This window comes from Chlorocebus sabaeus, chromosome 17 (genome assembly GCF_047675955.1).
Source record: "Chlorocebus sabaeus isolate Y175 chromosome 17, mChlSab1.0.hap1, whole genome shotgun sequence".
Lineage (NCBI taxonomy): Eukaryota > Metazoa > Chordata > Mammalia > Primates > Cercopithecidae > Chlorocebus > Chlorocebus sabaeus.
The window spans coordinates 28,234,308-28,259,054 of record NC_132920.1 but is presented as its reverse complement, the minus strand read 5'-3'; the positions used below and the strand labels follow the sequence as shown (position 1 = coordinate 28,259,054).

Below are 24,747 nucleotides of genomic sequence, written 5' to 3'. Positions count from 1 at the left end.
TTATAATAATTTAATTTTAAATTTGTTAATTTTGTACACAAACAATTTGTTAAAGAAAAAACAGAAAGAAAAGATAGTTCTGTTTCTTCCTTTCTGAGAATTATAACTTTTTTACTTTCCTTTTGTCTGGGAAGGAATGGAAGTGGTAATTCCTAGTTTACCATTTGTAGTCCCAATCTCAAGTAAAGTGTTTTAAACTTTTTACCTTTAAGAATTGTTTTCTGTAGATTATTTTTCTCTTTTAAAAATTAAGTAAAAGAAATTTCCTTCTATTTCTAGATTGTTAACAGTTGCATCGTGAGCAGACATAGAAATTTAATGTTTTTCTGCCTCTTTTGAGGTGAACATATTTTTTTCCTTTAATTTCTTAATGTACTGAATCATAACACTGTTATTCTCATGTTAAATTGACATCCTGCTTTTGGTATAAATCTGGGTTTGTTATAATTTTTAAACATTGGTGGATTCAGCTTTTTTTTTTTTTTTTTTTTTGATTTCTGATTTTGTGTTCATGGATGAGATTGACCTGTGATTTTTCTTTCTCTCACTCTTTTTGTCTGGTTTGGTATTAGGATGAAGGTGAAAATGAGGTGAAAAGTCTTCCCTGTGTCACTATGTTTGGAAAAGTTTGTGTCCAATTGAAATTATTCTCCCTGGATTGTTTTGAAGAACTTTCAGGTGAAAATATCTGGGTTTAGGACTTTCTCTGTAGGACAATTTTTGACTATTCAATTTATGTGAAGTTACTTGCTATTTCGTCTTGAATCAAATTTCATAATTGATAACTTTTGCAGAATTTGCTGTTTTAATTTTCAAATTAATTGGGCAAAATTCTTTATACCATTGCACATACTGATCCATCTTCTAGATCACCTATTTGTTTTTTTTTTTTTTTTTTTAAAGAGAGAAGAGAGAGAGAGGTTTCGCTGTGTTGCCCAGGAGGGTCTCAAACTCCTGGCCTTAGGCAATCCCCACCCCCCACCAACTCCCCCCCCAACTAACCCCCCACCCTACGGCGTCTTGGCCTCCCAAAGTGTTGGGGTTACGGGCGTGAGCCACAATGTGCAGCCTCTTTCTGCACTTTTTTTTTCTTTTAAAACTAATTCTTTCTCATCTTTTAGGTCTCAGAGTAAGTTTCGTTCCTAGGTGTTCACTGAACCCCTTCAGGCTGGGTTAAGAACAGATCCCTGCAAGCTGACACTTTGACCAGGTGGGTGAGAGAATCTGGGTGGTGCTTTCGTGGAGGGCAAGAGAAAGAGAGCACAGCCTCTTCCGGGTGCAGTTGCTGGATAGAACTTTTCAGTAAATAAATGTTTCCCCAGCCCTTCTGGAATGTGAAAAATCTGTGTAACAGACTTTGGGAGAGCCGGAAGCCAGGATGATGAGGCAGGTCCCATAGAGGCTCTCCAAGAGTTCTCAGTAATGGGGGGAATGAGATCACCATATGCGCCCAGTTGCTTTCACCACGCCCCCGGCACCCACAGGAAGGGGTCCACACAGGCGTAGTTCGTTCCGTGGCCAGGCCTCGCGTGCGCCTTTCCTTCCTGTGTGTTTCCCACCGGCACATTACTAGTGGGAGGTTAAAATCCTGCGAGTCAAGGATGGCTGGGTCAAATGAAGAATTGAAATGAAAATACACAACCGCTAAGAAGTGGTTCGAACCTCAACTTTCCAGGCCTAAAGCGCGGCTCCTGCCTCCCGAACCACACAGCGCCACCACCGGGTGGTTGCACAAGATGATAGGTATTTTCTACATTATTCTCTAAGTGACCGCTAGACTCTTGGGCTTTTAACAAACGTCTCACTAGAGAGTATTCAGCAGGGTCTAGTTTTGATTACCAGGCGGAGCCAGGCCTAGGAAGATGTCTCTATTTAATGCTAATTGTAGCTGTTGCAGCTGAATTGGACGCCCAGCTGAGAAGGTCGCCTGAGGGGGTCTTTCTCGTTCACCTGGTGATTTTCATTTACTTCCAGAGGGTTTCAACGCTGAATGCAAATTGATCATGTGTAGTAGTGATTATAGAGAGACATTCAATCCTTTTCCTTTTCTCTTTCTTTACAGCTTTTTGTCACTGGCTGAGAGAAGCAATGTGGTGCATGTGCAAAATTTGGTGTAACATTTGGTGTCAAGTTAAGGGTAGGAGTTTGGAGAAAATCGAAATACTCACTTTGTATTACCCTGTTATTGTGTGACACTGGAAAGTTATTTAGCTCTTGTATTATTACACTATCTTTGAAATTAGGTTAACAACAGAAATTATGTCATGTAAGTAGAACCATACTATATATATAAAATCCAGGTTAATAGCTAAGACTTACAACATTTCTTATATTTTTTGCAACTTGGAAGCCATAGGACCACGTGGCCTAATGGATAAGGCGTCTGACTTCGGATCAGAAGATTGAGGGTTCGAATCCCTTCGTGGTTGATTTTCCCTTTTTCACTTTCCCATCCCTAACTTTCAAGCAACACTGCGCAACCTCCCACACCCCCAAAATATAGCATTCAATTACTTTCGGAAAGTGACCGTGAATTCTCTGCAGTCCTTTCCCGAGGAAATGGGAAGTTGAATCACACACCTCTTTGGAGTTGCGAGTGATTCAGGTGGGGCCAGCACACCACCTTTCAGCTGTTTGCACTTTGGAGGAAGCGCCTGGCCAGGCTGGCACACAGGTGCCTGGAGTCCGGGGTGGGATGGGGAGAACGTGCGCCCTGGTCCAGATGCATCCTCTTCCCGCCTGTTGAGTGGGCTCAGTGAGCTCAGCTGAGTGCATGTTAAGGAGCTTTATTCACCTGGTCCCGCAGGCGGCGACCATCAAGTTTCCACTGGTGCCGGCGCTCGGTTACAAGTTTGACTCGCAGACACACAAAAGAATGTATCTTGAGAGCCTTGTATTTTTGAGGTCAGTTTAAATATCGCCCCCTTTCGAAAGGAAAGCTTCCCACATTTTAGAGGAGCTGAAGAAACACACGCCTTAAAACCTGCTCCTGATTCAGGTGGATGTGGTCGTTGACCGGAAGCGTTCTTTCTCTGCCGGGGCCCGCTCCCGGGTTCTCCCTCACATCGCGGGGCGAATTAGACTGTCCGCAATATCTGAGGAACCGAGGTGTTAACAGAGACCTGAAAACAGGAGCGGCGAGCCAGGAAAAGATCTTGAAGAGGAAGCCGCTTCTCCAAAAGGCGAAAGAGATCCTTTGTAATGCCCTTTATAATAAACCAGTAAAAGTCAAAACAATTGCCTGGGCAGGAAGATATAAAAAAAATAGAACAACAAAAAAAGCCAGTAAACGTTAAAACAAAACAAAAGGGGAAAGAATCTGGCCAAATACATTTGAATACTTATATGAAATGGACAAATTATTAGGACAGCGTGACTTATAAAGTATGATTAAAGAACGGAGAGTAATAATGAATAGTCAAACTACGAAATAAATTGAATTAGCTGTCAAACATCTTCCTACTGAGAAAACCCCATGTCCCATCACTTATCCGGGGCTTACGAGGTGAGGAGATCGAGACCATCCTGGCCAACATGGTGAAACCCCATCTCTACTAAAAAAATACAAAAAATTAGCTAGCTGGACGTAGTGGCGGGCATCTGTAATCTCAACTACTGGGGAGGCTGAGGCAGGAGAATCTCTTGAACCCGGGAGGCGGAGGTTGCAGTGAGCCGAGATCGCACCACTGCACTCCAGCCTGGCAACAGAGCGAGACTCCATCTCAAAACAAAAAACAAACAAACAAACAAACAAAAAAATCCAACGAGACACGATCTCTTCCATAGTATAGAAAAAAGAGAGGGAAAAGACCCACAACTATACTCGCAGAATGGCATAGACATATTTTTCCAGACAATGTACTCTAAACAGTTTTATTGTGGCATAATTCCCAGGCAATAAACTGCACAAGTTTAAACTATGTGTAAGTTTTACACATATATATTCATATATGTGTAATATGTGTAATCATGAAATGACCAGTACAATAAAGATAATGAACATAGACATCACCCTGAAAAGCTTCCTCCTGCACTCTTGTAAAGCCCTGTTCCCCTCTTACAACCAGGTATGCTTTCCGTTGTTGTATGTTCATAGTTTTCAGAATTTCATGGAGTGGGATCATACAGTATGTACTCTTAAAACAATTCTTTAATTCGTTATCATTATTTTGAGGTTCAAGCAATTCTCCTGCCTCAGCTCCCGAGTAGCTGGGACTACAGTCGCCCGCCACCATGCCCAGGTAATTTTTGTATTTTTAGTAGAGACAGGGTTTCACCATGCTGGCCAGGCTGGCCTCGAACTCCTGACCTCGTGATCCACCCACCTCAGCCTCCCAAAGTGCTGGGATTACAGGCATGAGCCACTATGCTCGGCACTTTGCCAGAGACTTTTAAATGGTTGATTTGAAAAAAATAATTTTCACCAGTTTCACTTGGGAGCAGGTCTGCAGGGCTCTTTTCACTTCATGTTGAAAGTCAATCTCTGGAGGTATCTCATACATTACTCATCCCTCCATATATATTTCTCCTCCCTCATCCTTCCTACTTAGTTTCATCGTAATTCTAAATTCAGAGTTTATTGGTTATAAAAAATTATTCACAGCTGTGCCATGTAGTACTATGATTATATTTTGTATCTTATGTGCCTTTTAGTTTTCTGCAAAGTTATTAACTGCCTTTTACTTTTTCTTTTATGATCATGTAACCAATTCATTCTCAACTGATTTTCCTTGAATTTAAGCAACTCTCAATATGGTGAAATACCTCAAGGAACTTATGAATTTTAATATTTTTCTTAGTGGTCTCCTCTCTGGAGCCTTCATCCCCCTGCTTCAATCTAGACTGGTTGTTCTCTAGGCATGTTACACAGGTGTCTTCCTGGGGTTTTTCTTCCAACGACCTGGGATATACTTTGCCTTCTTCCTGTTTTTGACCCCTATGTTTTCCTTTTTTTTAGTGTTGTATCATTTTGATGGAGAATAACCTCTAGGAATTTTCTGAGAGGGTGACTATGTCTGTAAACGGCTTTATAACATACTCAGTTTGTTTGATTGATAGTTTGACTAATAAATTGGGAAATTCTGTCATAATTTATGACATTGTTCAATTGTCATTTTCAACTCTTCTATCAAATGCAACATTTCTAAAGAAAACACACAGATGCTGCTTTCTGTTCAGATTTAGTTTAAAATCCGAAACCAAAAAAAAAAAGTTTTGCCGATTCTGGTATCTTGCCTGGTGGGAAGGTACTCAGGAGTATCTGGAAAAGAGAACTGTACACCCTGCTTCTAGCCACCATGATGATAAGTATGTGACACATAAGAATTGTCTGTTATGGAATTTTCTTGAAAGAATATTAGGCAAACTGTAAACAAGCTACCAAGTATGACTATCTGGCATCTCTAAACTACTATAATTATTTAAAATTAAATATTCAAATGTTTCTCAATACGGATATCAAACCCTTTTCTCTTTGTCATGGGTGACAAGGCAAATCAGCACACCTACCAAAAGGACAGCCAGCACTAGGAAAATGCAGCTAGAAATAACTGTGGACTCTGCAGTTTAGTTTACAAAATCAGGCAAGGACTGTGGGACACTCTATCCAGTCATACCTCAACTCACTCCAGAGATCTGGAAGCTCTGGGTCTTTCAGAGCAGGAACCCTGAGCTTGGTACAAGGACACAAAGAATCAGAAGCTTACTCCAAGGATCAATTTGAACAGCCCAGGATTCCAAATGATTCTGAAGTTTCCGTGTTGTGGCAAAAGGAGAGAAGACCAACTTCTTGGGGCAATGAGAAGATCCCCCAAAATCATAACTCCTAACTTACCCTAGGCACTTACTTTGTGCTCAGAAATACGCTTACTGCTTATATCCATCATTTATATCTATGTAACAAATCTTACTCAAATTTAGCGGCTTAAAACAACAATTGTTTCTTCTGTTTACAATTCTTCAGGTCAATGATTTGAGCTATCTTTAGCTGGGCAATTCTTTTGTTGGTTTTGTCTTGGATTGCTCGTTTGATTGTGGTCACCTGGCAGCTTGACTGAGACTGGATGGTCCGTGATGGTCCCACTAACATGTGTGGGGTGTCAGCTGGACTGCCTGGGATGGCTGAGATGGCTGAGACTCTCTCTCCATGTGGTCTTCCACCTCAGATGCTCCATGAGGTTTCCAAACACAGTGGTATCAAGGTTCTAAGAGGTAAGTAACAAGGTTTCTTGAGGCCTAATCTTAGAACTCCTACACCACCGTTTCTACACCATTTCACAGAATTCTATTAGTCAAAGCAAATCACAAAGTCAGCTCACATACAACAGGGAGGGAAACAGACGGCCTCTTGATGAAAGCTGCTGCAAAATCACATTACAGACCTGGTGTGGTGGCTCATGTCTGTAATCACAGCACTTTGGGAGGCGGAGGCAGGTGGACCACTTGAGCTCAGGGGTTTGAGAACAGCCTGGGCAATATAGCAAAACCCTGACTCTACTACTATAAAAATACAAACATTAGCCAGGCATGGTGGCGCATGCTTGTAATCCCAGCTACTTGAGCAGCTGAGGCATGAGAATCGCTTGAACCCAGGAGGTGGCGTTGCAATGAGCCAAGATCGCACCACTGCACTCCAGCCTGGGGGACAGAGCCTAACCCTGTCTCAAAAAAACAAAACAAAACAAACACACATACACACACACATTACAGAGGGATATGCATACAGAGATGGGAGGAACTTGCGGCCATTAATCGTTAATTTATTATTGCGGCCATTAATCGTTAATTTATTATCAAACAACATGGTGAATAGCCCTCCTATTGATATGTTCATTGCACATCTTGGTTAAGTAAATTACCCACTATCACTTTTTTTTTTTTTTTTAAACCAAGTGTTAATTCAAGTTGGTCTGTAGGTGTTGTTTTGAACCCACTTTTACCTTGTGGGCAGTTCAGGATGGGACCAGGGAGAATGTAAATACTTCAAAATGCAGCAGCAGCTAGAAAAGAATGGGTAGTGCTGAGCATTTGCAAATGGGCAGTCATAAATCTGTGAAGAGGGAGAGCTGTATTGTGTCTCCAGGATGTCTCAGATGTTTAAGATGCAGAAGGTGAGATTGGTGGCCCACATACAGGCTTCCTGCTCAGCTCCGAGGGTGTACTGGGTCGGTTTATTTTTTGAGACTCAATACCGGCGTCTCTGTCATAACTACAGACATCACAGATTCATTAAGAATCCCAGAGGAATGAAGAAACTGAGGTAGGGAAAGCAGATTCAGAGACAAGAAAAGTCCCACTTATACAATGATTTTAAAACCTAAGATCGTCCTTGTTTCACAGAGTTGAAAAGTCACACAGAAATACTTGTCATGAAATTTTATATATGCCTAATCTATCTGGGCCTGAGACTGTGAAGGTCCGGTTTCTTTGAGACAGGGTCTCACTCTGTCACCCAGGAACCACAGGCGCGCACCACCACGCCTGGCTAAATTGTATTTTTTGTAGAGACGGGGTTTCATCACGTTGCCCATGCCTGGTCTTGACCTCCTGGGCTCAAGAGACCAGCTCTCCTCTGCCTCTCAAAGTGCTGTAATTACAGGCGTAAGCCACCATGCCCGGTCAGTTTCTTATTGAAATGAATACTGTGAAGAGCTGTTTTAGCGACTGTCATACACTTGTTCCCCCATGTTTTGGACAAAGGCAAGCATCAAAAAGGACCGTGTGATGATGTTTATCACCCATGACCTTAAGCAGGGAATTTAAAATCAAATCACACGAGGGTTCTGAGTACAGTGTAAATCACAACGGTACATACATCGCTGAAAGGAATCGCAGATGGAATAAACTCTCCCCATTTTCGGATTTCTACAGGTCAGAGAATAGTAAAACTGCTCCAGGTGAGGCTTGAACTCACAACCTCGGCATAGCTCACAGGTGCACTGTCTTATAAGTACCGCGCGCTAACCGATTGCGCCACTGGAGCCACAGAGATAATATGGATTTGGAAAGGTTTAAGAGAAGACGCTGTTACAGATTGAAGATGAACTCTTTAAACATTGTTTTTTAAGGTATTAAATAATATGAGCTTTAGGCGCCTTTTAATGCGGGACTTCCACGAATAGGATTAAAAGCAACAACCAAGGGAACCCCGGAATTAGCTGATCCGGAGCCCTTTTCCTCCCAACTCAGAGATGCCCTGGGGACTCAGGGTTGCCTTCACCGGTACCTTGAATTTCTGCTCAGATTTTCCCACAGCTTCTCTAAAGTCAGACAGTAATTTAAAAACATTTGAATGAAAGGCACATCGGTTCACCAAAAGCAGCAGGAAGCGAAGATGGCTGCATGTAAAATAGACGTGTCAATCACTACCTTCCGAGCGAAGTTTCCACCAAGAAGTGCGTATACCGCCTGCACAAAACCAGCGAGCGCATTTTCCATTGTTTCGGAATCCCGCGGGCTATCCATCTTCCCCATTCTAGTTCCTGTCTCTCCACTCTGCGTTCGGCTACACTATTTGCTACTTTAAATGAAATGCCAACCTCCCACTCCCATCCAGACACTCGCTGATTTTAAATCTAATGTTAAAATGCTTTGCTACTCGGAAACACTCAGAGAGCGAATATTTCCTTTACAAAATCACTGTTTTCGACGTATAGATGCAACGCAGGCTAAGTAAATACAGAAAAACAGTAATATAATTATTTAAAAATTTGCCAAAGTCTCATATCTTGAGAAATCCATTGTTTACATTTGTTATATTTCATGTCAGGCTTTTTCTATGAAGGTTCAACAGAGAAAGATTAAATCTTTTTAAAATTTTTGTTAAAGTAATTGAACAACATAACAAAATGGCCCCTCTCACCAGCACATTCCTTTTTTGTTTTTTCAAACTGAATGTCCTTTGGCCTTCCGGTGATGTACATTTATCTAGTGGGGTTCCCAGCACTGCATGGTAAATCACTTGAACCCATCCACTTTTCTGAACTTTTGATCCCCTATTTCTACCACCTGCTGAAACAGTTCTGGTGTTTCCACCACATTGAGAGAGAGACATTTTTCCTTTTTTCCGAGTAGGAGCCATCCGAACAGTGTGTTGGGTTCTTGACAGAGGGTAAAAATTCTGTATTCAAGGAGAGCGCTCCCATATCAGTGAAGTCTCCTTATCTAACTTGACGTTGCACTCCCCTTCTTCAGGTACTCCGAGAACCTAGTTCCATATGAGGCAGATTCTGAGTGGGAGCAGTGGCACATAATATTTGGCCAGAGTCATCTGCATTGTTTTCAAGCAAGAAGGATATGCTAACCCTCAATAAGAAGGGGTGGGCCACTTCTAAAAGTTTTGAGGGTCCTGGAAATTTTGGGGATTTGGATATTCTAATACCTCAAACCAGATGTCTCCATGTTGAGCCTCAGCTCACTGCAGCAGCCTTGACTTCTAGGCCCAAGTGGTCTTCCTACCTCAGCCTCCCTAGCAACTGGGATCATGGGTGTGTGCCACTATGCCTGGCTATGTTTTTTATTTTGCAGAGATGGGCTTTCCCTATGTTACCCAGGCTGATTTTGAACTCCTGGACCCAAGAGATCCTCCTGCCTCTGCCTCCGAAAGTGCTGGGATTACAGACGTGAACCACTATGCCTAGCTGGAAGCTAACTTCTTTTAGAGTTTTACATACTATTCCTATGATTAAGTCTTGAGCCTGAACTTTAGATTTTGGTGCTCTTAAGTTGCAGATAGGAGAGGTCCTTTATACATCCCATGGAGACACACTTTCACAATTAGCCTTAATTTAATAATATATCATCCTCAGTTTTTAATTATCACTCTCCAAAACATCTATTTCCTCTGGCAACGACCATCCAATTCTATTGTAATAATTACCATTCCCCTCATGTTTCTTAAGCACCTGAAACTTCATGTCTGCTAGTGCGTATTCTTCCGCCAGTTTACCATACAAGTTCAGGTTTGGCAAAAGTTTTGACAACCGCACTGCTACTTGTGCTGGTGGTTGTTTGTGCTCCACCCATCTCCTCATTGTCAACCAGACAGTGAATAATTCAACTTCAAAAACCTCCTCTCAGCATCTTCTTTCTCAGATCATATTTGGTACCAACAATTACTGGTTGGATTTCCTAGAAAGTAGACTCTAAGATGGATATTTGCATTCAGAAAGTTTACTAGGGCATTAACTGAGAATCAGCATGGAGGGTTGGGAGGGTGGCAAAGAAGAGAAGCAGAATTTGTCAGAGGGAATCGGGGTACAGTGCAAGCACAAAATGCCACCGGCCTACCCCTTGTGCATGTCTAGAGCTAGTACGGCCCTTCAAAGTTGTGCTAAGTTGAGCAGTCAGGGTTTGGCCTCTATGCCTATCGGGGACCAGTAACTGGATACAGGCTGCCCTGGAAAGGGGACAGACTTAGGTTGAGGCAATTTCTGAAGAGGAATGACAACTGAGAGGTATCGGGTGACAATCTTCCAAATGTAAATCTTTCTGTCTGGGGGGGCTCAGGTCATGTGGGCAATACATCATTTGTGACAGAGTAAGAAAGAGGAGGGAGATAAAATGAGTTCAAGGACCAGACGGGATTTTAAAACCACCATAGAGATCATCGATGCTGCAGAAAACATTTTATTGGAGACAGTGGCAGGGCTCATTCTGAAGCTGAGGAATCCAGGGTTGAGATGGGAAATCCCATCCTTCAAAAGATAAAGGGCATTCCTGTCCAGGTGCCGTAATCTGAATGCATTAAAGATCAGACAATAAGGAAAACTTTTTTAGGGCCGAACAGAGACAGGTTCTGGGTCCCACCAGCATGGAGATGCCCTCTCTTCTTGTGAAGCAATGTTCTTGCTCCCACAGGAGAATGGCTGGTGGGGGGAGGTGTCATGGATGAAAACTGAGCCAAAACAGTTGGAAACTGATGATACATGTTTGTCCTAGGAGACAAAAAATGTTATGAAGTGGAACCTAAACTGTGTGACTATGACCCCATTGCTATTTCTACACCTCTAGGGTGGAGATAGATGGAAGCATCAGAATGTCTAGGAATGTTCTTCTTCAGGATGTGATGGCCGATGAACCATTGTCGTGGAAGGATGATTTCCCTCTGGTGGATACGAATGATTCAACCTGTAACAGAGGTCTGGGGATTTTAGGTTTCCATTTTTTTCAGTCTTCACCCACATACTCTTGAGAGGCAAAAGAGCAGTATCCTTCCAAATATAAATCTAGTTTGTGGAGAGTGGGAATTCTGGCAGTATGTGGAGGTGATTTGCTCAGTTGGAGCCCATGCAGGAAGAGAGTGTGGTGAGAAGATGGATATTCCTTTTTTGGGGGGAGAGGGGGAGCAAGTCATTAGGTGAGAAGTAGAAGTAGGATTGCTCCTGCCCTTAACTCCACCTTCCTATTTGGTTTTGAATTGCTTCAAGTACGCCAGGATGTCTGTCTTTACTGAGCTGACGGTAGCCTGGTGGGACCAGCGCATGACAGGGATTCCATCAGGCCCCACCAGGAACTTTTCAAAGTTCCAGCGGATGTCATGGACCTTTACAGGGTTCCAGGATATAGATTTGAATGTGCCCAAAATCTCAGAGGGATGAGGACAGGAGTGCTAAAGCAGAGAGATGGAAAAGAGAAACAATATTATTTCTGCTCCTGGATGATCCAGGCTATTTTTACCCACGGGTAATCCACCCCCTCCTATACCTAGATATTTTAACTTCCTGTTATTCCTAAAAATCTCCATAGATTCTTGAATCACCACTATGCCAACTACCAAGAATATTATAGATATTATAGCAAAATCTGCTCTCTTTCAGTTTCTCCCCATAACCCTATCACAAAATTTTGCTGCCATGGATAAGACATGTTACCTTTCATGCTTTTGGTTTCCTTTTCTTCAAAGTAAATAGCTTGGATTGGAATATGGTTTTCCAGGTCTTAGGATTCCATGGGCCACTAATATTTCAATAATTATCTTTTGGGACCAACACTGAATTACTAATATTTTGTCAAAAAACAAAAAATTTTAAAACACCATCATTTATCACTTAATTTAAAAAGACCATTGGAAAAATAAACTGCATGTGGGTCATAATTTGTGAATAAAGGGAAGCCGTATAAGTTAGATGAGTTGAGTTCATAAAAAAACTTCTTACACGGTTCCTTTTTTTCCTTTTCTTTATTTTTTTTTTGAGACAAAGTCTTGCTGTGTCCCCCAGGCTGGGGTGCAGAGGCGTGATACACTGTTCTATTGTCTTCAACTTATTGAGGATATATAAAGTCTTAACATGGACTAGTCTTGGTTCACAGTCCAGCATTTAGGAACAATTCACTTTGGTAATCTTTAGGGTTCTTTCAGCTCTGGCATTCTCTATGTCTAAAAAATCAGTGTTTCATAAAAGGTACCTACTACCCTGTATCATACCTGTTGGTTTGTTATTTTTTTTGTTTTTGTTTTTTTGAGACAGTGTCTTGCTTGGTTGTCTAGTGTGGAATGCAGTGGCACAATCATAGCTCACTTCTGCCTCCAGCTCCTGAGCTCAAGCAATCCTCTGGCTTCAGCCTCCCGAGTAGCTGAGACTACAGGTACATGCCACCACACCCAGCAATTTTTGTATTTGTTTTGTAGAGACAGAGTCTTACTATGTTGCTCAGGCTGGTCTTGAACTTCTGGACTCAAGCAATTCTCCTGTCCTGCCTTAGTCTTCCAAAGTGCTGGGATTACAAACATGAACCACCACAACCAGCTAGATAGCTAATGGTTTCTAACTCTCTCTCCACTATAAACTCATCAAAGGTAGAGACTGTGCCTTATTCATCTTTATATCCTTATTATTTAGATTGCTTTATAAATAGCAGGCATTCATCAATTGTACCTGGAATGAATGAATGAATGTCAACGAGCAAAAGAGGGTGGTCCTAGTAAAAGTTGCCATTCCACACAACTCTCTTCACCACACAAGTTAGAGCCCCACAGATACTCACAGATTAATCTCCAGATCAGCTTGTGGAATGTGGAATGCTGATCTGGAGATTTTCTCCAAAAAGACCAATCCCACCTCCAGGCCAGAGCCCTGGATCCGTTTCTGCCACACCAACTCTATGCTAGGAATATTAGAAAAGAGGAGGCGGCTTATGCCAGGAATTTACTCACCTTCAAGAAGCTGAAGACTTTCTGTTCTTTTTCACCATTCACATCCCCTTTCTCAAAAAGCTGGAAATTAGGTACAAATCCTCCCCCTGGACGGACATACCTGCAACAAGTCATAATGTTCCCAGGAAGCTCCAGGATATGCAAGTAAAGGTTATAATGGGATACTAGGATTCGAAATCATGAAAAAGGGGAGAAAGAGGAAAGTATCATTGTGCATAGGGAGGAATACGGCCGTGTTTTGGCTTTGGGCTCTCTGACTCACTTTATTTCTCTCTATCCCATGACCCGTCTCTTTTCCTCCATCCCTTCTGTCTTCCATAGTCCAAGTCTCAGCCAGGGATGGAGAGAGAGTCTCTGGAAACTGCCAGACGCTTATCAGGGTAGGCCGAAGTTAAATGCTGCTTGCAATGCCCCTGAGCCTATTAATCCAAACCTCCCCAGAAGTTCCTGAGCTTGAAGGGCCTCTGGAGACTGAGGAAAGGTACACAGGCACCTCCTATTGGATTTAAAGAAGACACTTACTTGAGCCCAGGAAGAATCTCTTTGTTATCTCCTGGTTCTTGCTTTCCAAATTGGTTGCAGGGAAAGCCCAGCACGACTAGACCATAGGGCTTCAGCTCCTCCTGGAGTGCATTTAGTTCTGCGGTTAGAGGAGGGACAACATATTGGTCTGGGTGGAGATTCTGCCTTGTGCAGGGATCTTTCCCTGGGGTTACCCATTTTACAGAGATGGAAACAGAGGCCCAGGGAGGGAAACAGATGTACATCAGAAGGGTTGTTAGTGGCATAGCTGAAGTTAGAGGCCGGATCTTCAGACGTGCACTCAAAAGCCTTTTGTTACGGTGCAGTGTTTCCCATACCTGCAGCGCATCAGAATCAGCTGAACGCCCTTCCCTAAAAATAGGGATGCCCAGGTCCCATTTCAGAGAGTTTTCTGTTCCTCTGAAATGGGGTTTAGTCATTTTTATTACTCAAAAGCTCAACAGGTGATTTTGTTTGTTTGTTTGTTTTGAGACGGAGTCTCATTCTGTCGCCCGGGCTGGAGTGCAGGGGCGCGATCTCGGCTCACTGCAACCTCCGTCTCCTGGGTTCAAGCGATTCTCCTGCCTTAGACTCCCGAGTAGCTGGGACTACAGGTACGTGCCACCATGACCAGCTAATTTTTTTTGTATTTTTAGTAGAGACAGGGTTTCATCATGTTAGCCAGGATGGTCTTGATCTCCTGACCTCGTGATCTGCCCGCCTCGACCTCCCAAAGTGCTGGGATTACAGGCGTGAGCCACAGCGCCCGACCTGAATCTTTCTTTTTTAAAGGAAAAGACACAGATAATGAGGACTGAGCTCCTCTCCTCTGTGCAGCCTGGCTCACCCTGAGTGGAGTGGAAGTAAAATTGACAAAGGCAAAGAGAACCAGAGAAATTTGAAGTCAACTATCCTAACATTTTTCAACAATCCTCATGATGCTGAAGATGCATTCTTCCTAAAAATACTCAGTGATATGCTGAAACACAAGCTTCAGCTGCCTTCGTCCACTACCAGGAAATTTTCCAACTTGTCTGCTCAGACTTTTATAATCAGCCTCTTTGTTAACCCTTTCTGAGCCAGATGCCTTTAGTCCCTTGACAAACACTAACCAGTCCCACTCAGATTCAGCTCAGCCAACTGGCACCTCCTCTAGTCCTTTTAAAAGAAAAAACAGAGATTGCCATCCTGTTTTCACAGGGTTCCTCAGTACCCCTCCCTATATCCTTCCATTGTCTGTTATTTGCAGGGTGGAAACTGAATAAATCGATTCTTAAAGTCCCTATAAACTGGGAAAATAAATTATGTTCCAATAAATATTATTCAGTCTTAAGAAAGAATGAGGAAATGATCTGAACTCAAATGTATTTTATTAATTAAAAAATCAAGGCAGCAAATAGTATTTATAGTGTGTTATCAGCTTGGGAGGGAGAAGCAGAAAAAAGAATATCTATGTATTCTGTAAACATGATAATTTGGTCTACTGAAGGGAGGGGAAGAAGGTGGAAACCTTTGGTTCAAATTTTTTTTCCTTTTGAACTTTGAGACTTGTGAATATAATACTTATTCAAGACATAATTAAAAACAAAAAATGAAGGTCTTATACTTCAAATATAAGAAGTACATTTGTCTCTGGTATAATCCATCCTGTTTGTTTTCACTGATTTTTAAACAACGTGCCCTAAAATATGAGAAAATTCTTCCCTGAATAATGTACAAAAAGGGAGGGAAAACTACATCCTAAAAAGGGGTTGAGGTTGGAGAGGGAGTATTTGCTTCTATTACAGCCTCATCTGCCAGCCCTCTCTCTAATCAAATGCAGTTCCAGGTATAAAACTCCTTTTTCTTGTCATTGTAAGTTACCTGTAAAACCTTGCAAAAGTCTCAAAAACATGGGTCTTCTGTCCTGTATTTATCAAGAAGACTTTTGGAATCTTCTGAGAGGCTCCTAGTTCTCAAGTACATATTGATTCCCCTGGAAATCTCAGGGAAAAGCAGAGGCAGGGCATGGGGAAGGGGTTAGCACATTTTTCCTGTAAAGGGCCAGATAGGAAATATTTCAGACTTTGTGGGCCATATGGTTTCCGTCACCACTACTCCTACAACTACTGACCTCTATTTCACAGCATGAAAGCAGCCATAGGTGATGTATAAATGAACGGGGATGACTGCATTTCAATAAAACGTTGTTAACAAAGCCAGGCTGACCAAATTTGGCCTGTATGCCAGAACTTGCTGACTTCTGATATGGGGGATGAAGTCACTTGATTTATGAGTATTTATTTTGGTACATAATTAGAATTAAACTGTAATTCAAGTATAATTTAGGATATAATCAGCTGGAAAAGTTAGTCCCAAAGAGCTATGAATTCTTACCAGGATATTGCGCTGTCAGACCACAGTAGGTGGCCACGTTGACGAAGAGGATGTGCTTGCCCACATACTGCTTGAAGGGAACATATTCGTTCTTATTAAGTGCGATGGCCTCATAGTCATAGATGGTGCCTTTCTCATCTTTGTGACAATCCATCTGGAAGATTTTTTTTTAAAGTGATAATATTGGTAACAACAATTCCTAGCATCTGTGTAATCTTTCAAAGAAGTCAAAGAATAGGTACATTCTGACCAAGACCTAGAAAACAAATAAGAGTTGTCTAAAGTATCAATGACAAGACTGAAACTTGGTTCTTGTAACTTGGAAATAAAAAACCAAGTCTCATAAGCCAGGCAGAGAAAGACAAGCATTGCATTTTCTCATTTATTTGTGGGATCTAAAAATGAAAACAATTGAACTCATGGAGATAGAGAGTAAAAGAGTGGTTCCCAGAGGCTGGAAAAGATACTAGGAGGGTGGGAGGAAGGTTGGGATGATTAATGGATACAAAATAAGATAGTTAGAAAGAATGAATAAGACCTAGTATTTGATAGCACAACAGGGTGACTATAGTCAATAATAACTTAATTGTGCATTTTTAGATAACTGAAAACATATAATTGGATTGTTTATAGCACAAAGGATAAACGCTTGAGGGGATGGATACCCTATTTTCCATAATGTGATTATAACATATTGCATGTCCATATCAAAACATCTCCTGTACCCTATACATATACACACTTATTATGTACCCTCTCTGCACCACACACACATAAGAATCAAGTTTCCTATTATTTTGAAAGATGTGAGATACCAGGAAATGCATGGATAATGGAAAAGGGTGTTGATTCATAAGCTGGGATGGTAGGAGCTGGAAGTAAGTGGGGCTGAAGAGAAAAGCACGCTTGCCTTACATGCTTCTGTAAAAGAGGCTACTCCTTGGCTCTGGATTGAAGGCCTCCTGCCTGGACTCTCTGAGAAGGGCATGTTTTAAATTGCTGAACTATTTTTAGGATAACTTAGTTACTTCTCTTTCCCCAGATCTTCTGACCTCTTACTCCACTCATCAGCACATAGAGTAGAAAGAACACTGTCCTGGGAATCAGAAGCCAGCTCCATTGTTAAATTCCTCTGTGAATCTGGGCAATTCCCATCCCAGGCCTTCAGTTTCCCCATGAGTAAAATGAAGATATTTACCTAGATTCTTACTAGAACTCCAAGTGGGCTTCGATGTTTAACATTCTAGATTCTAATATTATCTTCACCTTGAATAACTTTCTCGTCACTCTCCTACTAATATGGTGGTCGTGTAAGCCAATACTGTGAAATCCCAGCTGTTGGTAACTCTCAAGAAAAGAGATGGAGAACCCTAAAGTCCATCTGCAGGTGAGTCCCTGAAATCTGTCCGGCAGCATCCAACCCGCGACTCACCCGGCTCTTCAGTCCATTGTGCTCCAGGTGTCTAATATCCACCTTCATCCTCCGTTCCACCTATCCCCTTCCTTCTCAAATCTCATGAACATATTAATATTTGAGCAGACTTCCACGCAACATTTGTTAAGTTCCACATAACATAAATTAGTCCTGCCTGAAATTCTCATCACATGTTCTTTTATTAAATTCCTCTACAAGGCAGGTCTCATTTTATTCCTCCTCTGTCTCTACCCTTACAGGGTTCATGCAGTACCCAAAGTGTACTGATGCCACAGTACTCACCAGCACATGCTGATCCCTTTTCTTATACTGGGGAAGCTGCCACAGACTGCTCATGGAATACAAAACATATATGACAGGAATATGAAAAGGAAGCTATATGTCCAAACCATCCAGTGAGAAGAAGGTGGAAAGGAACTGGCTGAAGAAAATAAAGAAGGGCATTATCTGATAAGGAATGTCCAGACTTAAACTACGATTAAACTAGACTTCTTGGAAATGCAGTAGTCTAGTAAGGATTTTGGTTGAACACCATCTGCCCCCATTCAGAGAAGGAGTAATGCAAAACAAAACACAACTTTTCGAATCCTGTAATCCCACTGATTTTATCACTAGCATACTAGGTTGTAGCTACTCAGTTCTTACTCTTGAGGAAAAAGATGTTTTTCTATGCAGGTTTTTACACCTTTCCCTAAATTTATACACATATACGTGCACTAGCAAAATTGAGGGATCTATAAAGAGAATATTGTGTGAAAGTATCCATTCTTATCTTCATGTTGCCTAGTATCAAGTAAAACATTTGCAAGAATTTACCTTTTTGTTTCTTTTGCTACTGCAATGACAATCACTCACAGTCGTGTTGGGTACCAGGATGCAAGAGCTTAGAGAGACTCTCAGTTCGAAGACTCCTTTTAGTCCAGTTTACTTCTGATATTGACTGCTGTTTCAAATTTATTGAAGTCTATATGCCATGTCTCAATTATCTCTAAATGCAGCTTTTATTAAGCAAATTCTGTAGCCCAGAGTCTCCATACTCAATTAAGCACCACAGGTAACATAAAAACCGTATCAATTCTCAAAATAGAAGTTCACCCAGGAAATTATCTAGTTAATTTTAGAGGCGAGGGATGGGGAGATCTTATTAGAACTGCATTTTGTAGAATGTATTATACACATAAAATTGTTGTTCACCCGCCCACAAGGTAGTTACTGTTACCCATAAATTTACAATGAGAAAACAGAGGTTAATTTGTCCAAAGCCAAAAGTGGTAACCCATTACGTAAATGAAAGTTTGCCTTTACCTAACTTCATGATTATTTTTTGCCTCCAAGTTAATCGCATTCATTATTATCCTTTCCTGAACTGCCCCTTCTGCTGCCAGACACATGTGTCTTATCAAGAAGGTAACGAGCCATTAATTGCGCATAGAACAGAGGCCAGAATCCAAGATGCCTGACCCCAAATCCAGTTGTTTTAGGGCTCTGATTCTTTTTTTTTTTTTTTTCATGTTTTATGTTTCTCTGATAACTCTGACTTTATCCATCCTTAAAACTTCCACATTTGTTTTTTCCTCCTCTTCAAGGAGTTCTTGCTGAGTTGTGTCTGAGACGAGTCCACTCAGCTTCTCCTCCAAACCCCAGTCCCCACCTCCTGTAAGGCCCATCGCTGTCCCAGCCGCAGACCCAGCTCTGAAGCAGAGACTGATGTGGCCGGAGAGGTCTCCAGGGGGCCTCCACCTGAAGAAAGGGAGAAAGGACTACAGTATAGAGACCCTTTCTTCCCTAGTCATATTCAACGCAAGGAACACCCATCCATAGGAGTGAAGAAGATTCAAGGAGAAAAAAAGCAAGATTTAGGGGAACAGGCAAAGAAGAAGAAAGCAGGAGTTGGAGTCTTACAAGAAGGACTGGAGGGCAGGGTCTAGAAGTAGGACAGAAGAGTAACTACCATGCCCTCTCTGGAGCTCACTCACCTTCATCGTCTCCTGCTTGGGACTTGTTTGCACAAAGCAGGCTAGGAGAAGGGGAAGCAGATGGACGACCCTTAACTGTGTAGTCATGACTAGTGTTTGTAGATTGCTAGTCTGGGGGCCTGAGGTCCTTGCCCACCTCCACAGTCTTTTGGTATCTTGGCAGGGACTTAGCCCAAGCCCCCACAGGCCAATCACAGGGCTGCAAGGATTCTGGACGCATGAGGTCGGGGTGAGGATCACAGAACTCAAACCACATCCTGTCCCACACACACCCCCGTGAGCACTCAGCGCTCACCAGTGCAATGAGGACCTGGGACTCACAAGTTCTGGGAAAATTATAAATGGGTGATGGCAAGCCCTCTGAGGTCCTTAAAGACTGGTGTCTGTTTTTCCTCAATGTATGGAAGTGTCTAGATGCTGATGCAACCTCCCAGTAAAGTCACTGCAAAAGGGTTGGTCTAGACATTTCAAATGTTATTTCTTATATTATTTGAGCTTGAAAAAAATCAAAGGATGGGCCGGCCATCTAGTATCTCTCAAAAAGAGTTAGGAGGAAACTGGCCCGAGGAGGGGAAATAGTCACAATGTATGTGAAGGACAGCAAATTAATACAAATGCTTGGAAATGATTTCAAGTGCTTATATAGCAGTAAGAAAAAACTACTAGACCAACAGAAAAAAATGGGCATGAGATAGAAAATCAAATGGCATCTATGTTAGGATACAATGTTCTCTCTCACCAATAATCAAAGAAGTATAAATATGAAAAGACACATTCCGCACTTATCAGATTGGCAAAAGTTAAAAGGAATAGTGGTTCCCAGCCTGGGCTCAGTCTGGTATAGGAGGCTCTCACACGATGGGTGGGGGAATGGGGAATACTAATGTTGCCAACTTTCTGGACAATAATCTGACATTCTGAATGCAGTGCTTTAAAAAAGTAAATAACTTTAAAAAATAATTATATAATTACAAAAAATTGCAAGCATTCCTCTTTTTTTCTATTTTTTTTTAACTTATTTTAAGTTCAGGGGTACATGTGCAGGTTTGCTATATAGGCAAACTTGTGTCATGGGGGTTTGTTATACAAATTATTTCATTGCCCAGGTATTAAGCCTAGTACCCACTAGTTATTTTTCCTGATCCTCTCCCTTCTCCCACCCTCCACCCTCTAATAAGCCCCAGTGTGTGTTGTTTCCCTCTATGTGTCCGTGTGTTCTCATCATTTATCCCCCACTTATAAGTGAGAACATGTGGTATTTGGTTTTCTGTTCATTAGTTTGCTAAGGATAATGCTCTCTAGCTCCATCTATGTCTCTGCAAAGGACATGATCTTGTTTTTTTTTATGGCTGCATAGTAGTCCATGGTGCATATGTACCACATTTTCTTTTCTTTTTTTTTGTTTTTTTTTTTTTGTTTTTCGAGATGGAGTCTCGCTCTGTTGCCCAGGCTGGAGTGCAGTGGCGTGATCTCGGCTCACTGCAACCTCCGCCTCATGGGTTCACACCATTCTGCCTCAGTCTCCCTGGTAGCTGGGAATACAGGCACCCACTACCACGCCCAGCTAATTTTTTGTATTTTTAGCAGAGACGGGGTTTTACCGCGTTAGCCGGGATGGTCTTGATCTCCTGACCTCGTGATTGGCCCGCCTCAGCCTCCCAAAGTGTTAGGACTACAGGCATGAACCACTGTGCCTGGCCACCACATTTTCTTTATCTAGTCTGTTATTGATGAGCATTTAGGCTGATTCCATGTCTTTACTATTGTGAATAGTGGCAAACACTCCTCTTAATAGCCTGGAAGCCCAGAGCCCAAGAAGAATCATGGAAATGAGACAGAAGTCCCTTCAAGAATAAAGTTGCTTTGCCTTTCAACTGGCATACAAGCCCCATTCATTCAGCAACAGTTCCCAATGACCTCTCAGTAGTCTTGGCTAAAATTTTAGAATGTGTGAATTGAGGAATGCAGGCCTGGAGCCCCTGGAATTGCTGGGTTTCTCACATAAATGACATAGTTAATCCCTGCTGACTTCACAGGAGATGGACCAAGACATTCTTCCCTTTTGGCTACCATACAGTTTTGATGTTTGGACCCCTAGCAAACATTAATTAATGTTTAATTAATCATGCTTCTAAGTTCATAATCATTTGTCCTTGCAAGGCCCCTGTCTTGTTTTATTTATTATTTATATCCTTTGATTCCCAAACTCCACTCTCCTTCACCTCACTATCATAAGTATATTTAATATGTTTAATATGCATATTATTTGTATTCTTGAACAATTTATATATTCCTTATTAGATTATTAGCTCTTTAAAGTTTAAAAAATTGGTTACTCATTTTTTTCCCCCATTTGGACCTCAGTTTCAAAGGGTTGAGTTAAACTCTTAAATTTATGGCATTTATCATCATTAGGCTGTGCAGGGATTCTCTCATATTAATTTAAATTTTTTTTTTGTCCCCAGTCCACTGCCATTTTCCTACCTTTTGGAGAGAAGGAGTGGCTAAGGAACAGATATTACAGACTGGAAAGTGTTGGTGCGTTACCTGTTTCTAATGCTTTGAAACTACAAGAAAGGAGTGAATTCAGGAACAAATGGGCTCTAATGAGATAAAGAGATGCTGAAAAATCTGTGGATTAGTGAAGAGGCTCAGTGTTGTTTCCCTTACCGCTCTTCCCACACATCTCCCGTCCTCCCACAGGATTGGCACTGCCAGCCCAGCTTTGCTGAACTTTCATGTTTAGGAAATGATAAGTTCTTCCTCTCCAGTTCTAAGTTTGTCTCCAACCAGCCCCCTCCACCAGCCCTGCCTCTTCCAGGTTCACACAAAATCCTGCCTCTGCCTCCCTGTAACTGAAGTCTGAGTGAGGTTTAATTCTTGAAGTCTTACTGGGTTTAATTTTCCACCAGTCTGGGGGAGTCTGGGCATTTAAGAGCTCTCTTGAAAAACAGAAATTTTTTGTTATCTCAGATTTCTCATCTCTTCTTAGAGCCCTCTAATCTAAGGGAAGGAGCCCATGCAATGCCTGACCCAGCCACAAAACACCCAAAGCCCTTCAGGTTTCCTGCTTTGTGGCACCTCCTGACCCCAGATGCTGACTTGCCTGCCCTCCTCCCCTCTATCACAGTTCAAAGAACTGTGGAGATTAAAATATCAAACCTCATTCCTTCCCAAGTTATGTGACTTAATCTGCTCTCTGTGCCTCTGGCCCTCATCTGTAAAACTGGTAGAACAATATGAACTTCATAGGGCTAATTTTAGGGGGAAAAAAAGAGATTAGTTTAAACTTAGCACTGGACCCAGCCCAAGAAAAACACCCAGTGTTAATTCAACAGGTGAACAAACTGGTGCTCGAATAGAAAATCCGACTTACCCAAAGCCTGTGTTTAGTGATGGCTGCTCCCCGCTTGCTGTTATAAATGCCTTACTTTCCTCGCCATTTTATCTTTGCTGGTCACACGATACCTTACTTCTAGAGCAGAAGAGAAACTTTCATCATAAACTATGCCTCAATGGTCAGATCGAATGGCCTTCTCAAGCCCCTTGTTCCATTGTTTCAGTTTCCCTGGAGGCAAGAACTCTGTTCAGGGAGCTCATGCTCAGCAGGAGGCCACATGGAGGGACTTGTCATCTTCCCCTGACTGTCTCACATAGCAGCTGCCTCCCAGCCAGAGCCCATATCAAATCCCTGTTGCCTCTTTTCTGGAATGCTGAAATCATCTCCTCCTTGTCTTCTGTCTTCCAGACTCTTCCTTTCTATACTTTTTCCTTTTCCCTATTGCCACTAGAAACTCTAAACACCTATCTGATGACATCTCTCCCCTTAAAAAGAGCCAGCATTGCTAACCAGTTTATTACAGCATCAAATCCAGAATCTCCAGCAAGGTATTCGAAGCTCCCCTGATGTGCTCTTAACCTCCTAGTCTTCACTCCTACTAGCTCCCTATGTGAATCTCTCAGACAGCTATATTCTTTCCATTCTTCAAAACACACCTCTTTGGATTTAAATTTTTAACCTTGGGGGTCAATTGTGCTGAGAAAATTGAGATCCCACCTCCCCTGGCCCAAATTATATACATTATGCAAATTATACATACATATATGTAATCTGACAGGAGAAGGAATTCCCACTGAAAGACAGGAAATACAATTTTATCAAATTTTACCTATCTTTTTTTTTTGAGACACAATTTCACTCTTCTTACCCAGGCTGAAGTGCAATGGTACGATCTCGGCTCACTGCAACCTCTGCCTCCCGGGTTCAAGAGATTCTCCTGCCTCAGCCTCCTGGTTAGCTGGAATTACAGGTGTCCACCACCATACCTGGCTAATTTTTTGTATTTTTAGTAGAGACGGGGTTTCACCACGTTGGCCAGGCTGGTCTCGAACTCCTGACCTCAGGTGATCCACTCGCCTCGGCCTCCCAGAGTGCTGGGGATTACAGGCATGAGCCACTGCACCTGGCCTACCTATCAAGATTTTAGGTGGAAATGTTTATAGCCTGAGCCATAGATTAAAGCTAAAAAGCCAATCCAGGCCTAAATTAAGCTATAAGATCTGTCACTTCCTGACTTTAACAATCCTGTAATTATAAGCAGTTCATGATCTTAAACGTGGTGGGACACCTGGGTGGGAAAAACCAGTGTCTCAATCGCTGCCTAATTTTCCCAACCGGACTCTAATTTTTCCTTGAGAATTTTTCCTTATTCTTATGAGAATAAGTTTCTTGCCCAAGGTCACGTAATTAGTGAGTGGCATTTACAAATTGAAATGAGGCCTTTCAGACTCCCTGTCCTAGTTTCTGGTAATGACTTAATCCTACCTGAAAGTCAACATCAGATTTTTTGTTTTTAGTTCCTTTGATTATAAAGGAAATAGGTTTGATTCCTTCTCAGGGACAGTACACTTCTTTATTCAGATTCAAACCACAACCTCTGAAACCACCCAAATCTGACTTAGAGATCTCTGTCCACCCTTTGGTTTTACTTGACTATTTTCCGTGAATTAGAAAATCTCCCTTGGCATCTGGCATCTCCATTCAGGCCTCCAGGATTTTCCTTACTCTAGTTTTGTAAGCATGAAGCATAGGATCTACTCCAAGTCTGCCATTTTAAGTTACTCTCACTTATGTTTATACAGAATTTATAGTTTACCAGCCTCTTTCACATCAAGAATTTCATTTAGCCCTTACAATCAACCAGTTACAGAGGTAGGATGGGCATCTTCAGCTCGAATTTGCAATGGAAAAGTAAGTTCAGAAAGGAAAGGTGACTTGGCCAAAG

The 24,747-nt window shown here is 41.9% G+C and overlaps 1 protein-coding gene and 2 non-coding genes across 4 annotated transcripts; 1 reads left to right on the top strand and 2 right to left on the bottom strand.

Annotated features, from left to right (window-relative positions):
* Positions 1-2,356: 2,356 nt before the first annotated feature.
* On the top strand, positions 2,357-2,429 carry TRNAR-UCG (transfer RNA arginine (anticodon UCG)). Its single transcript has one exon. It is a non-coding gene; the product is annotated as a tRNA-Arg (tRNA).
* A 5,458-nt stretch (positions 2,430-7,887) lies between these two features.
* Positions 7,888-7,981, bottom strand: TRNAI-UAU (transfer RNA isoleucine (anticodon UAU)). Its single transcript has 2 exons — positions 7,944-7,981; positions 7,888-7,923 (listed from the first exon to the last, which is right to left on the bottom strand). It is a non-coding gene; the product is annotated as a tRNA-Ile (tRNA).
* A 2,293-nt stretch (positions 7,982-10,274) lies between these two features.
* GPX5 (glutathione peroxidase 5) lies at positions 10,275-19,682 on the bottom strand. Of its 2 annotated transcripts, XM_007973342.3 has the most exons (5): positions 19,463-19,682; positions 16,052-16,205; positions 13,676-13,793; positions 13,154-13,253; positions 10,275-11,608 (listed from the first exon to the last, which is right to left on the bottom strand). In XM_007973342.3, the coding sequence occupies exons 1-5, from the start codon at positions 19,547-19,549 to the stop codon at positions 11,402-11,404; spliced, it is 666 nt and encodes a 221-aa protein (XP_007971533.2). In that variant the 5' UTR covers positions 19,550-19,682; the 3' UTR covers positions 10,275-11,401. The 2 variants fall into 2 exon arrangements, with proteins under 2 accessions (XP_007971533.2, XP_037861609.1); XM_038005681.2 differs by lacking the exon at positions 13,676-13,793 and having other exon boundaries at positions 19,463-19,551.
* Positions 19,683-24,747: the final 5,065 nt, after the last annotated feature.